Source organism: Lipotes vexillifer, unplaced genomic scaffold (assembly GCF_000442215.2).
Source record: "Lipotes vexillifer unplaced genomic scaffold, Lipotes_vexillifer_v1.1 scaffold1378, whole genome shotgun sequence".
Classification (NCBI taxonomy): domain Eukaryota; kingdom Metazoa; phylum Chordata; class Mammalia; order Artiodactyla; family Lipotidae; genus Lipotes; species Lipotes vexillifer.
This window is the reverse complement of record NW_006775104.1, coordinates 1,426,300-1,439,735: the sequence shown is the minus strand read 5'-3', so window position 1 is coordinate 1,439,735 and position 13,436 is coordinate 1,426,300. Positions and strand designations below refer to the sequence as shown.

The 13,436-nt window shown below is 41.7% G+C and overlaps 1 protein-coding gene across 1 annotated transcript in view; it reads right to left on the bottom strand.

Moving 5' to 3' along the window:
- HACD2 (3-hydroxyacyl-CoA dehydratase 2) overlaps nt 1-13,436 on the bottom strand; it is an 88,310-nt gene that overhangs the window by 58,667 nt on the left and 16,207 nt on the right. The window contains exon 3 of the mRNA XM_007449689.1: nt 8,602-8,620. Within this exon, the coding sequence (XP_007449751.1) occupies nt 8,602-8,620 (19 nt within the window). The remainder of the gene's footprint in view (nt 1-8,601; nt 8,621-13,436) is intronic.

Sequence of the window (13,436 nt, the reverse complement as noted above, 5' to 3'; positions counted from 1 at the left end):
GAAAAAAAAAAAAAAAAAAAACCACAATGAGATATCACCTCAAATCTCTCAGATGGCTATCATCAAAAAGAACACAAATAACAAATGTTGGCAAGGATACAGAGAAAAGGGACCCCTTGTACACTGTTGGTGGAAATGTAAATTGGTGCAGCCACTGTGGAAAACAGAATGGAGGTTTCTCAAAAAACTAATAGACCTACCACATGATCCAGCAATTCCACTTCTGGGTATATACCCAAAAAACCCCCAAAACACTAATTTGAAAAGATACGTGCACCCCAATGTTCATAGCACCATTACTTACAACTGCCAAGATACTGAAGCAACCTAAGTGTCCCTCAACAGATGAATGGGTAAAGATATGGTATACATATACAATGGAATACTACTCAGCCATAAAAAAAGAATGAAATCTTGCCATTTGCAGCATCATGTATGGACCTGAAGGGCATTATGTTAAGTGAAATAAGTCAGACAGAGAAAGGCAAATACTGTATGATATCACTTATATGCGGAATCCAAAAAATGGAATAAACTAATGAATTCAACAAAAAAGAAACAGACTCATAGATATAGAGAACAAACTATCGGTTACCAGTGGGGAGAGAGAAACAAGGAGGGGCAGGATCGGGGTAGGGGATTAAGAGGTACAAACTATTGATACCATGTATAAAATAAATAAGTTATATGGATATACTGTATAGCACAGGGAATATAGCCAATATTTTATAATAACTATAATGGAGTATAACCTTTAAATTGTGAATCACTACATTGTACACCTGGAACATATAATATTGTACATCAACTATACTTCAATAAAAAATGCATTGAGAGGGAAAATGTACTCAATCTATCAATACTATACTTGAAACAAATTTCCTAATACTCATACATAGGTATATTTAAACATCTGGCGCATCCTCCTTTTCTATTATTGCCCAGATAACCGACCATCTCTGAAGCTACTTCATAGTTAGCTTCATGGAATTTCAGAGCAGCCCCTGAAAGGAATGTTAGAGATTATCTATTATCTAGTCAAACTCCTACTTCTTCAGATGTGAAAATTAATGCCCAGAGGGAGGATGCCTTACTTGCTACACAGCTAGTAGTGTCTCCAGTGGGGTTGGTTTGCCTTAGCTTGGTTCCTGATGGACTGGAAAACAAGACAATATTACTTACCGAGAAGATATTTTAAAATATCTCAGTAACAGGCTTCCATTCAAACCAAACCCCTAGCTGTTCCTGCAAGGATGGCAAAGGGTAAAATTCCCTGATCTAGGCTCTATTCATGGCTTTCCCTTTTCCAACTGGGCACAGAAACCCTCAGGGATTATGTTTTGCCCACTAATAATCAATGGAAGAGCTGCTACAGCTTACTGAGTGCTTGCTAGGTGCCAGGCAGTGTGCATGAGCTCTGGGTAAGTCTTCCACCTTCCCTGCTCAGGCACGTTGGGCTCCTGATGAGCGTATGCCCTATTTGTCCCTTCCCTTCATCTCAGTACATTCACTCAGAGCCGGGAACAACTTACGGAGCTGGATGTTCCAGATAAAGGGACATTTTATGTACAAAATCATGGAGTGTGAAAATGCAAAGTTTATTCAGAGAAAGTGGCTGAAACTTTGGGTATGAGGAGCAGAAGACGCAGGTGCTAAAACTATCTTTCTTTCCTCTTCTCTCTGTCTAGAGGGGAGGAGGCAAAATGTGATCAGGAGGCAACAGAATAATCAAAGCGCCAAAGCAGAGGGAGACTAAGCTAGACTGGTCTGAAGGGCTTGGCTGATTTGGGAAAGATTATGAACATGGTCTTGGTAGAGTTCTGGTGTCGGGATGCTGGGAAATGACTGTACTTAATAAATGATAAAGACAGAATAGCAAGGAGTTGTCCAGGCCTCTAACCTCCCCACTGTACCCAGACAGCCCACTGCACCCAGACAGCCCTCTAGGCAGCAGACACAGGCTGGCCTGCTGGGAGAGGTTAAGTCCATTTCCCCACCTCAAAGGGCTTCTCCTTCCCCTGTCAGTACTACCACTAAACATGCCCCCAGGCACAAAGCAACTTCTGAATCTAAATCTGCACCATTTTGTATTCCGTAAGCCAGGAAAACTGGCTTGGGGAAATGGGTCCCAGGGTTGAACACACTAAGAACAGGGTGGAAGAGAGCCAGCAAGGTCCATGTGACCCTGTGTCAGTTCCCACTAACAAAAGGGGAGATAGATCTCAGGATCAGAAATTTGTACTTTGGGAATATGGCTATTATTATACTGTTTGTATTTTTGATACTCATTCCCTTTTTGTTCTTCCTCACTTTTGGTAAAGTTCATTTAAAAAATGTCAACTAAGCTAAGAGGCACCAAAGAAGGCAGTTTTGTTTCTGTGCCCAGCCATACCCATGATGGCTGGGGGCAGGGGTGAAAGCAGAATTCCAGGTGAGCAAATCTGGGAGAATAACCCCTTTCCTCCACAATGCTTTCCTTCCAGAGTTCTCTTCTGCTGCAACACGGAAGGTTCTGGGTCTGGCTTTAGTAATACGTGAGGGCATGTCCTTCACAATATTGCACTGTAAATGAGTAATAAAAGCTTGAACCTCTGGGGGGCCGGGGAGGGGGGCGGATGGGAGGAGGCGTTGCAGTTTGGAGAGGATTTAGTTCATTCTCACTGGTGGGAGGGATAAGATTTCTGGTAGGAGACTGGGTCTTCTGGTGCTCGTCTCTCTGGAAGCTGCCCCTTTCCTCCCTGGCACCATTTGTTACTTAATAAAATCAGTCTGAAGCCATATGGTACCTATTAATATTAGCATGATTACAAATTTCTTAAAATTAATTTTTAAAAAATAATTAAGTAAAAGGTATCATCATTATGAGAGGAGTGCAAGCTGGAATGTACAGCAAATATTTGAAACCACAAATCTAGGATACCCACGTGAAAGGGCTTCTGTCTTTGTCTGTTGATGATATGAGTGCTAATACTCAACTTCAGACATAATACCCTCTGGGCTATGACTGAGCTCCTGTTCTACAGTTTTCAATCAAGAGAACTTCCAAAGTTATTTATATTGACAGTATAATTTCCAACACAAAGGTTCACCAAACACACAATGCTACATCTTATTAAGAGCATCATCAGGGGCTTCCCTGGTGGCGCAGTGGTTGAGAGTCCGCCTGCCAATGCAGGGGACACGGGTTCGTTCCCTGGTTCGGGAAGATGCCACATGCTGCGGAGCGGCTAGGCCCGTGAGCCATGGCTGCTGAGCCTGCGCGTCCGGAGCCTGTGCTCCGCAATGGGAGAGGCCACAGCAGTGAGAGGCCCGCGTACCGCAAAAAAACCAAAAAACAAAAAGAGTATCATCAGTTCTAGTCCCTCTACCTCTAATTTCTATCCCAACAAAGTGGTGTAACCATACTCTGGAGTTAGCTGAGAACCACCCATATCCAATATGCCTCTTCCACAATCTAATCTTGAGCACAAGACAGAAAAACAGGTAATACTTCTTTCAGTACAAACTGTACCATGTGATTAAAGAAAACCACAACTCTTCTTTGCAGTCTTGTAAAAGACATGTCCCAACTGGGTTTTTAAATTCTCATTTCCAAAAAGAAAAACACTGCGTAAATAAAAGCATTATGAATTTTGGTCTGAGGGCTGCGACCACAGTATTTAAGAAATCTTATCCCAGAAAAAGACAAATACTGTTTGATCTCACTTGTATGTGAAATCTAGGAAATAAAAACAAAAACAAAAAACCAAACTCATAGATACAGAGAACAGACTGGTGATTGCCAAAAGCAAGGGGTGGAGGTGCGGGGAACGGGTGAAGGTTGTCAAAAGGTACAAACTTCTAGTTATAACAAAAACAAGTCCTGGGGATGTAATGCAGAGCATGGCGACTACAGTTAATAATACTGGATTGCATATTTAAAGTTGCTAAGAGAGTAGACCTTAAACGTCCTTATCACAAGAAAAAAAATTATAACTATATGAGGTGATGGACATTAACTAAACTTATTTTGGTGATCATTTAACAATATATACATATACCAAAGCCTTATGTTACACACCTGAAACTAATACAATGCTATATGTCAATTATACCTTAATTTAAAAAAATGTGTCCCCAACATGTGCTCAAAAGGGCTATCACTTGTCCCCTTCCCTCCCTGCAAAAGAAATCTTGTTCCTGCATTATCAGTGGAGAGCAAACAACCCACTTTAAAGAAGTTGGGGCATGGAAACCCATTTGGAAGGACAGAGGCCTGACTTTCTCACAGAAATGAATCCCTCATGTGGAATTTTAGTTTACTATTACTGGAGGCTATTTTTGCCAAGTTGCATTGTCACAACCATGGACAAGAAGCAACTCCAACCCATACTAAGAACAGGTGGTCCTGAAGCACTCACTTACACAGAAATTACAATTTAGGAAAAATAAGAATATGGAAGAGTTACACTTATATAAATCTAAATATGAAACATTACATTAGGGACAGAATAAAACTTTTAACATTCTATGACATTATTATTGTTAATAATAAGAACTACCATTTTATTGGGCAATTTTCAACATTGCCATATCTTAGACATTAAGCTAAGTGTTTCTCATGTGTGTCCTCTCGTGTTTTCACAACAACCCTAGAGGTAGGTATTATTATCCTCATTTTATTGAGGAAGAAATGAAGGCACACAAAAGTCGAGTTACATCCTGAAAGTAACAGCTAGTAACTAACCCAGGTCTGACTGAGGTCTAGACTTCTCATCAACAATATGTAAACTAAAGACATCTCAAGGCATTAAAACAAGTTGCTAAAAGACCAAGCTATTACAGTGAAAAGTTTCAGAAAGCCACAGGAAAATAAACCATCATTCCAAAAGTAAACTTAAGTCGTATGAGTAAAAAGAAATAAAGGGTTGCCTTTAGGCTAATGCTAGAAACAGCCTATTTATTAGTATTCTTATTGATTTTTTAAAGGAACTGAAAACATTTTGAAACAAGTTTCAGAAAATTTCACCAGAATTTAGTAAGATTATGATCAAATGTTCACTGAGCTCCCACTAGGAGCCATGAACTGTTAGGTGCTGGGATACAGAAATCAATAGGAGACAGTTCTCATTCTCGGAAAAATTCAGTGATCTTGGTGGGAGATACAGGTATAGTGACAGACCATAATACATTGTGGAAAGTGTGATAACAGAGTGAGTTGCAGGGTATTACAGAAAAGTGAGGAATGGTATGTAACCTAGCCAGAGGGTGGTAGGAGAGTTTACTGGGGGAAGCTGCCAGCTGCAGGGGATGGGCTACCACTCCGGCAGAGCACAAAGCCTGGGCACAGACCAGAGGCAGGAAATAGTGCAGTAGTATGCGGGGCCAGGGGGACACAAGAAGGTCAGGGTTGCTGAAGCATAGAGTGGGAGGCAGGGAATGGACATAGGTAAGGCTAGGGAGGTGGGCAGGGTCCAAACCATGAAGATGTTTAAACCAGCGAAGGGTTTTAAGCATGGAAGTGACACGCTCAGAATCATCCTTTAACTAAATCCCTTGAGGACTGTAAGCATGGATTTGGAGCCACACAGCCACAGGTTCAACTTCTAGCTCTAGGGCTTATTAGCTAAGTGAACTTTGGCAAGATATAAAACCTTCTAAGCCTCAGTCCTGTCAACAGTAAAATGGGAAGTAAGTAGATTATGAATGTAAAGCACTGAAACACAGTAAATGCTCTTATTATAATGATCGCTCTTATTATTACTAATATTAATACTATAAACCTACAAGTTCAGGGAGTGTGATGTGGGAGTCCAGATGAGACACACTCAGGCCCTGAACTGGGCTGGAAAAAACAGGACAATCTGAGAACTATTTAGGAAACAGAATTGAGAAAACCTGATGACCACCTGGCTATGGGAGTATGGGGAAAGGAGAGGAGACATCATGGATGAGCCCTAGGTCTAGAATGGGTGACTGAATGGACAGTGGTTGGAAGCTGGTGGAGCACCTGACAAGAAGAAGGAGGCTGCTGAGGAGAAGGAGGAGTACATCCAGGAGCTCACGGGGTGAGTCTGGAGTCTGGGGTGCAGGTGTGGCTTGGAGTTAAAGAACTGAGTGTCTTAAGTACCTCAACCCATGAGAAGGGAAGAGATCACCCAGAGGGCCTGTTCAGGCAGAAGAGCAGTACGCTAGGCCAGATACTGGGAACACCCACAATTAAGGGGCAAGGGGAGAAAGAAAAGCCCCCAAAGAAAGAAAAGAACCACAGAGGACCAGAAAAGCCAGGAGGGCTCAGTATGATGTAAGATAAAAGAACAGGATGTCACAGAGGGGGTCATCAGTGGTACCCAACGTAGTTGAGAAGTCCAGTAAATTCCAACCATTAAATTCCTCAGAATTTAACAGAAACTCATGCTGATTTTAGACCAGAGGGCAATTTTAGTAGCACAAGGGGTACAGAAACACAACTGCTGGGTTAAGGTATAAATGGGAGCATGGAAGTGGAAAGAGTATACCAGAAATCTGGTAAAAGGGATGAAGAGGACTCATGTAGTAATAAGGGAGGAAGGTAGGGTCAAAGGTTAGGTTAAAAATTATTTTTAGGATGGAGCATTCTGAGCATTTTGTGAGCTGAGAAGGAAAAGGCAGATGACAAAGGGTGATGATGCAAGAGAGAGAATCACTGATGGAACAAGGTTCTTGAGAAAATAAGAAGGAATTTTAAAGTATCTCCTGTGTGTCAGGCACCAAACCAAGACCTAGGGACATCTGTCAACAAACCATCAGAGCAGAGTGTGACGTAGATGCTAGTCCTCGGAGCACATCCTGCCAGAGGCGCTCAGAGGGGCGCCCATCTGAGTGTGGCTTTCCTGAGCCTAAGCCTGTGCCTGTTCACCTCTCTGCTCCCACTACCCACCAGTGTCTGGCCCCACCTGGTAGGCATTCAATCATGTTCTTGGTATGAATGAATAAATATACTTGTCAGAAACTTTATTTCCAGGGGTAGAAATTTCATAGAGGCATGAGAATATGTTCTGAGACAGATAAAAGGAATTTGTGTATTAAAATACAAGGCAATATTAATTAAAATAATAATGCACATGCTTGGAAAACATGCATTTAAGAGCTTTGTACGGAGGCAGCTGAAGGTTAAGAGAGGGGGGGAGACTGGGGGCACAGGGTTCAGTCATACGGAGAAGGCCTGAACTGGTTCCAGAACTCTCTCTGGCTGAACATATCCCCCAATCTACAAATTTAACCACTTAAGGAGGGACAAATTTTTCACCTCAAAACTCTAGATAAAGGACTAAAAAGGAAATGTATTTAAGATTATTCACTAGCTGAAACCCATTCACCGTAAAATAAAGTCAGTCAGGTGGGCTCTGGCTCAGACTGGCCAGGTCCCAAGTGAGGCTGTGCCATTTACGAGCTATGGGACCAGGTCCCTTAACCTTCTCTGAGAAAGCAGACCACATGACAAATGAGTCTCCAAGCTCCTTTCAAATCTCTTGCTTAAAGGTGCTAAAGCAGTTTCCTAACCTTCTGAATCACGCTCCTCTGAGAATCTATGAAAGCTATGAATTCTACCCACCTTCCCAAACAAACACAGACACATCCATACAAAAGTTTGCAAATCATTTGAGAAATCCCTGATTGTAGACCTCCTCCTAGTGAGAAAATAGCCGAGGTGCAATTCTTTATAAGGAAGATGTTTGTCTTCCTTAAAAGTAATAGAGCCCAGGTATCATAGTGATCCCTTTAAGGCCCATGCTGGAGAGTTTGCTGTGTGTCCACTTGAACCGTAAGTCTCCTCATCGCTGAATTCCCCAGTGCCCCGAATATAGTAAGTACCCACTTAATTTATCCATTATGTTGATCAGGGCCATAATGGTTTGAATGCATAGTTCTGGAGTTTTCAGACTTTTGGTGCTTCTCAGTGAGTAGCAACTTCAAATCCTCCCTTGGAGAGACAAATCCACATGCACAGCAACCGCTATGGGTTTACTCCACAGGGTCTAATCAACTTTCCAAAACTGATTTCTACTTAGAGGAGTCTAGCCGCCCCAGACTAGAAGCTATGCCTTAGTTACAGAGCAGAATTTGATGACCCTCCGCATTCCCCAAAAAGGAATCACACTGTATCTGCTTTCAGTAGAAATCTCTCACATTTGTATAACCCTTTGTACTTGTACTTTCCAATCCCTCTCACATACATTAAATATTCATCTGAGAGGTAGGCAATATACGCAGTACTCCATTTTAAAAAATAAGGAAAGAGAGTATAACATTTAAGTAATCAGAGAGGGCTTTCAACAGAGCCCAGCACTCCAAGTCACATTTTTATAAATGTGTTTATTTACCCTTGTACTAAGAAGGTAGGAGAGGCCTCTTTAAATTGACAGAGAAAAATAGCCATGGCATTTAATAAAGTGTTCAGTGATAACATCTAAATAGTACCCATGATTTTAGAAACCAAAAGCCCAAGCAATTTTATATATAATGATTAAATAGGTTAGTTTTTTCAATGTTCAGTAAGAATCTAATCAACCTATCATTCATGACTTAAAAAAAGAAAGCAGAATCCACTCTACATAAGTTGAGGGGGAATTCCATACTCACCTACTGCACAATGTAAAATCTAGAGAGAAAAAGGAGGGAAAAGAGAATTAGTAAAGATCAATATTATAGTTTTATTTCATACAAACTAGCCTTTCAGAAGAATAGAGCAGTGTCTGCCAGATACTGCTGGCAGTGTCTGTCATTTTTGTCTGTCTGTCTGTCATTTTTGAATTCGAAAAATGAACATTCAATTTTTAAACTTGGCTACAGACTATTTAACAAAATGTAAATTCTTTTTTTTTTTTTTTTTTTTTTCTTTCTTTTTGTTGTTATGATTCCCGCGTCTCCTGCATCGGCAGGCGGACTCTCAAGCACTGCGCCACCAGGGAAGCCCCAAAATGTAAATTCTTGTTCAGTTTTTTGTTTGTTCATTTTTAGTTTGTGTATCTATGGAAGATTTCCTAAGGAATAAATCTTACCCAGTAGTTTAGCAAATGTCAAGGACCTCTTCTATAATACATAAACTGGAAAGAGCAGCCAGTGTACAACAACTCCCATGTCCCATTTGTACAGAACAGAACTATCACAGACTATGGAACACAAGATCAGAAGAGCCTTTTCTTACCTGGCAGGCCCTTCAATGCAGACATTTATTCTACAAAGCTCTACCCTTGGACCCCATCTTATCTCATTCTGTGATCTCATTATAGGGGTATTCCCAGTCTAATCTCTAACCCCAGATCTCTTTGAACTCCAGGCCCACATTCCTTTGGACATCTCCATCTAGGTGTACCAGCAGCAACTCAAAGATGGCATGCTTCAGCCGGAAGCTCACCCTTCCTTTCCTTCATACCTACCATGCCTCTTGATCACCAACCCCCCACTCTCAGATTCAATTGCTCTTTCCTTCACTCCCAAGTCAAACAGGTTTCCAAGTCCTGCCAATGCTTTTGGCATGTATTCCCCAGTTTTTTATTTCCAGTGCATGGGTGAGACTGCTATCTCCTCTCCATCTCAATGGCCATCTAACCAGCCAATTAGGTTCTTCCAAATCCCCTTCCAATTCATCCTGTATCTGGCACTGCTTTAACCTGGGTGGTGGTGGTAAAGAAGTAATTTGAAGCCATCTACAAAGTTGATTTAATGACCAAAGCTTTTCTGGATGATAAGACCTAACAACTATTGCAGTGCATTTTGGAATTTACATTTCTCAAGCCATCATTGTGTTGTCTGAAACTAACAATAACCCTGGCAGATGGGCAGGACAGATATCTCTACTTGCAGATGAGAAAACGAAGGCTTAGAAACACTGCTCAGCTTCACCAAGGTAGTAAGTGATGTACCGGATCAAGAACCTAGATTTTATTTCTACTCTACTGCTTTTTCTATCATTTTACTGTACATTAGTTATACCTGCAAAAGCTATAACTTGACAACACTTAGCTCTATCTAAAACATGCCTAGGGACTTCCCTGGTGGCTCAGTGGTTAAGAATCTGCCTGCCGGGCTTCCCTGGTGGCGCAGTGGTTGAGAGTCCGCCTGCCGATGCAGGGGACACAGGTTCGTGCCCCGATCCGGGAAGATCCCACGTGCCGTGGGGCGGCTAGGCCCGTGAGCCATGGCTGCTGAGCCTGCGTGTCCGGAGCCTGTGCTCCGCAACGGGAGAGGCCACAGCAGTGAGAGGCCCGCGTATCACAAAAAATAAAATAAAATAAAAAAGAATCTGCCTGCCGACGCAGGGGACATGGGTGCCAGCCCTGGTCTGGGAAGATCCCACATGTCGCAGAGCAACTAAGCCCATGCGCCACAACTACTGAGCCTACACTCTAGAGCCCGCATGCCACAACTACTGAGCCCATGTGCCACAACTACTGAAGCCTGTGCACCTACAGCCTGTGCTCCACAACAAGAGAAGCCACCACAGTGAGAAGACCGCGCACCACAACGAAGAGAAAAGCCCACACGCAGCAATGAGGACCCAATGCAGCCAAAAATAAATTAAAAATTTTTTAAAAATTTAATTAAAAAAAAAAAGAATCCGCCTGCCAATGCAGGGGATACAGGTTCGATCCCTGATCCAGGAAGATCCCACATGCTGCAGAGCAACTAAGCCCGTGTGCCACAACTACTGAGCCTGTGCTCTAGAGCCTGCGAGCCACAACTACTGAGCCTGCATGCCACAACTACTGAAGCCCGTGTGCCTAGAGCCCGTGCTCTGTAACAAGAGAAGCCACTGCAGTGAGAAGCCCGCTCAATGCAACTAGAGAAAGCCCGTGTGCAGCAACGAAGACCCAACGCAACCAAAAATAAACAAAAAACAAACAAAAAACATGCCTAATAAGACTCTGTGCTCAAGTCTATGATTTCACTAAGTTTCTTCTGAAGGGAGGAGGATGGGGGTGGCTTGGATTAAAAAAAAATCAAGCTGCACAAATATGTCGATAACTGATAAAAGAACAAAAGAATTACTAGATTGCAAATCTTATATTTTTCAAAAGAAAACACTGCTAAGAATCTCAAATGTGTGAATATTACAAGATAAGCCAAACCTCCTGCTGCAAAGTTGAGGAAAACTAAGATACGTGCTGATTAAAATGAGATGGAATGAAAGATGAGTGATGAGCATCCTTTGAGACAAGACAGATGATAGTGCCTAGATAGAAAACCTATTCTATTCATGTATGTGGCAAGACATCCAGGCTGCTGATTTACAATAGGACACTGCAGGAAAGGATGGATAACCTTAAGGCCTATCATGTCTTCTTTGTGTGACAGAACAGATCTTAGTCCTATGAGACCCAATCTCCCCTTTTTAATCACATATTTTATAATGCCTCCTTTACTAAAATAAAATTCATAGATGATATAACTTACCTGCACAAAAATTAAAACAAATAAACAGTGTCCTAACCAATATGTAAATAAGAAATAAAAAGATAGTAGTTTATTTTAAAAATATGTATTTCCACAGATAAATGCTTGGGGACACAATGACATAATGAAGCAGTCAGATATAGGTATCAACTTATGATGAATAAGTTTGGATTTAAAAATAAGAATATCAGAAAGGACTTTGGACAAGAATAGGAAAATAAAAGAACAGAGGTACAGACCAACCCTAGAATAAAAACAGTATTAAGATAATAATGGACATACGGGAGTAATCTTAACTGAAGTTAAAACAACACAGCAAGTAAATAACAAAGTAGAGAAAATGAGGAAGTACAACATTATCACAAATGAAGCTAGGTCTTATTTATTTGTAAGTGTGGTGTCAAAATAATCCCCTAGATTATGTCATGGGATAGGGTAGGAAGAAAGTATCACAGAAAACATCCTTCGGCTTTGAAATCCCACTGAGGCATACAATCATCTGTGCCTGGTCTGTAAAAAGAACTTGGAAACAATATTCTTTGAATGGTGCGACAAGGAAAAGAAGATGGATTAGACAAAAAACAGTAATGCAAGATGTGATAAAGTAGTTGTGTACCTGTGGATAGTTTTAGGATAAAACTGAAAAACTGTAGTGATTCAAAAAAAGGCAGTATAAAATATTATTAAAATAGTTATATTAAAGAAATCAAGGGGGTTTCCCTGGTGGGGCAGTGGTTAAGAATCTGCCTGCCAATGCAGGGGACATGGGTGCCAGCCCTGGTCCGGGAAGATCCCATATGTCGCGGAGCAACTAAGCCCGTGTGCCACAACTACTGAGCGTACGCTCTAGAGCCTGTGAACCACAACTACTGAAGCCTGTGTGCCTAGAGCCTGTGCTCCACAACAAGAGAAGCCACCACAACGAGAAGCCCATGCACTGCAACAAAGAGAAAAGCCCACGCGCAGCAATGAAGACCCAGTGCAGTCAAAAATAAATAAAAAATTTTTTAAATTTTAATTAAAAAAAAAAAAAAATCCGCCTGCCAATGCAGGGGACACGGGTTCGATCCCTGGTCCAGGAAGATCCCACATGCTGCGGAGTGACTAAGCCCATGGGCCGTAACTAGTGAGCCTGCACTCTAGAGCCCATGGGCCACACTACTGAGCCCACGTGCCACAACTACTGAAGCTCACGCACCTAGAGCCCATGCTCCCCAACAAGAGAAGCCACTGCAATGAGAAGCCCACGCATCGCAACGAAGAGTAGCCCCCACTTGCTGCAACTAGAGAAAGCCTGCACGCAGAAACAAAGACCCAATGCAGCCAAAAATAAATAAATAAAATAAATAAATTCATTAAAAAAAAAAAGAAATTGAATGAGATCCCTGCATTTCACGGGTCTCCATTAACTTAAAGTCTGAACAGGAATCTCAATCTGTTCCATATTTTCAATCAAAAATTTCATTGCTTTTGCAGTTATAACACTGTTGCACTGAAATCCTTTTCAACTAAATATGCAAGCTGGAAATGCTATAATGTTTACAGAACAGAATGTGCAGAGTGAACAAATTACTCAATTATTTTGAGATGATACCCTTATTTCACTTAAGCTCCCTATTCATACCAACTTTGCTAGGCAGAATCCTAAAGATGATTCCCTAAGATTTTCTTGTACCTTGGTTATCCAATCAAACACTAAACAAGGTACCACAGGGCGGGAATTTTGCAAATGTAATTAAAGTCCAAAGTCAATCGATTTTAAGGCACAGAGATTATGTGGGTAGGCCTGATCCAACCCGGCCAGCCTTTTAAAAGCAGTTTTCTCCAGCTGGTGGCAGAAGAGGAACTCAAAGATATTCAAGGAACAAAAGATATTCAATATGCCATTTCTCACTTAGAAGATGGAGGAGGCCATGTGCAGGGACTGGAGAGCAGCCTCTAGGAGCTAGGAGTGACCTCCAGCTGACAGCTAGTAAGGAAATGGGACCTCAGACCTACAACCACAGATTAAGTGGATTCTG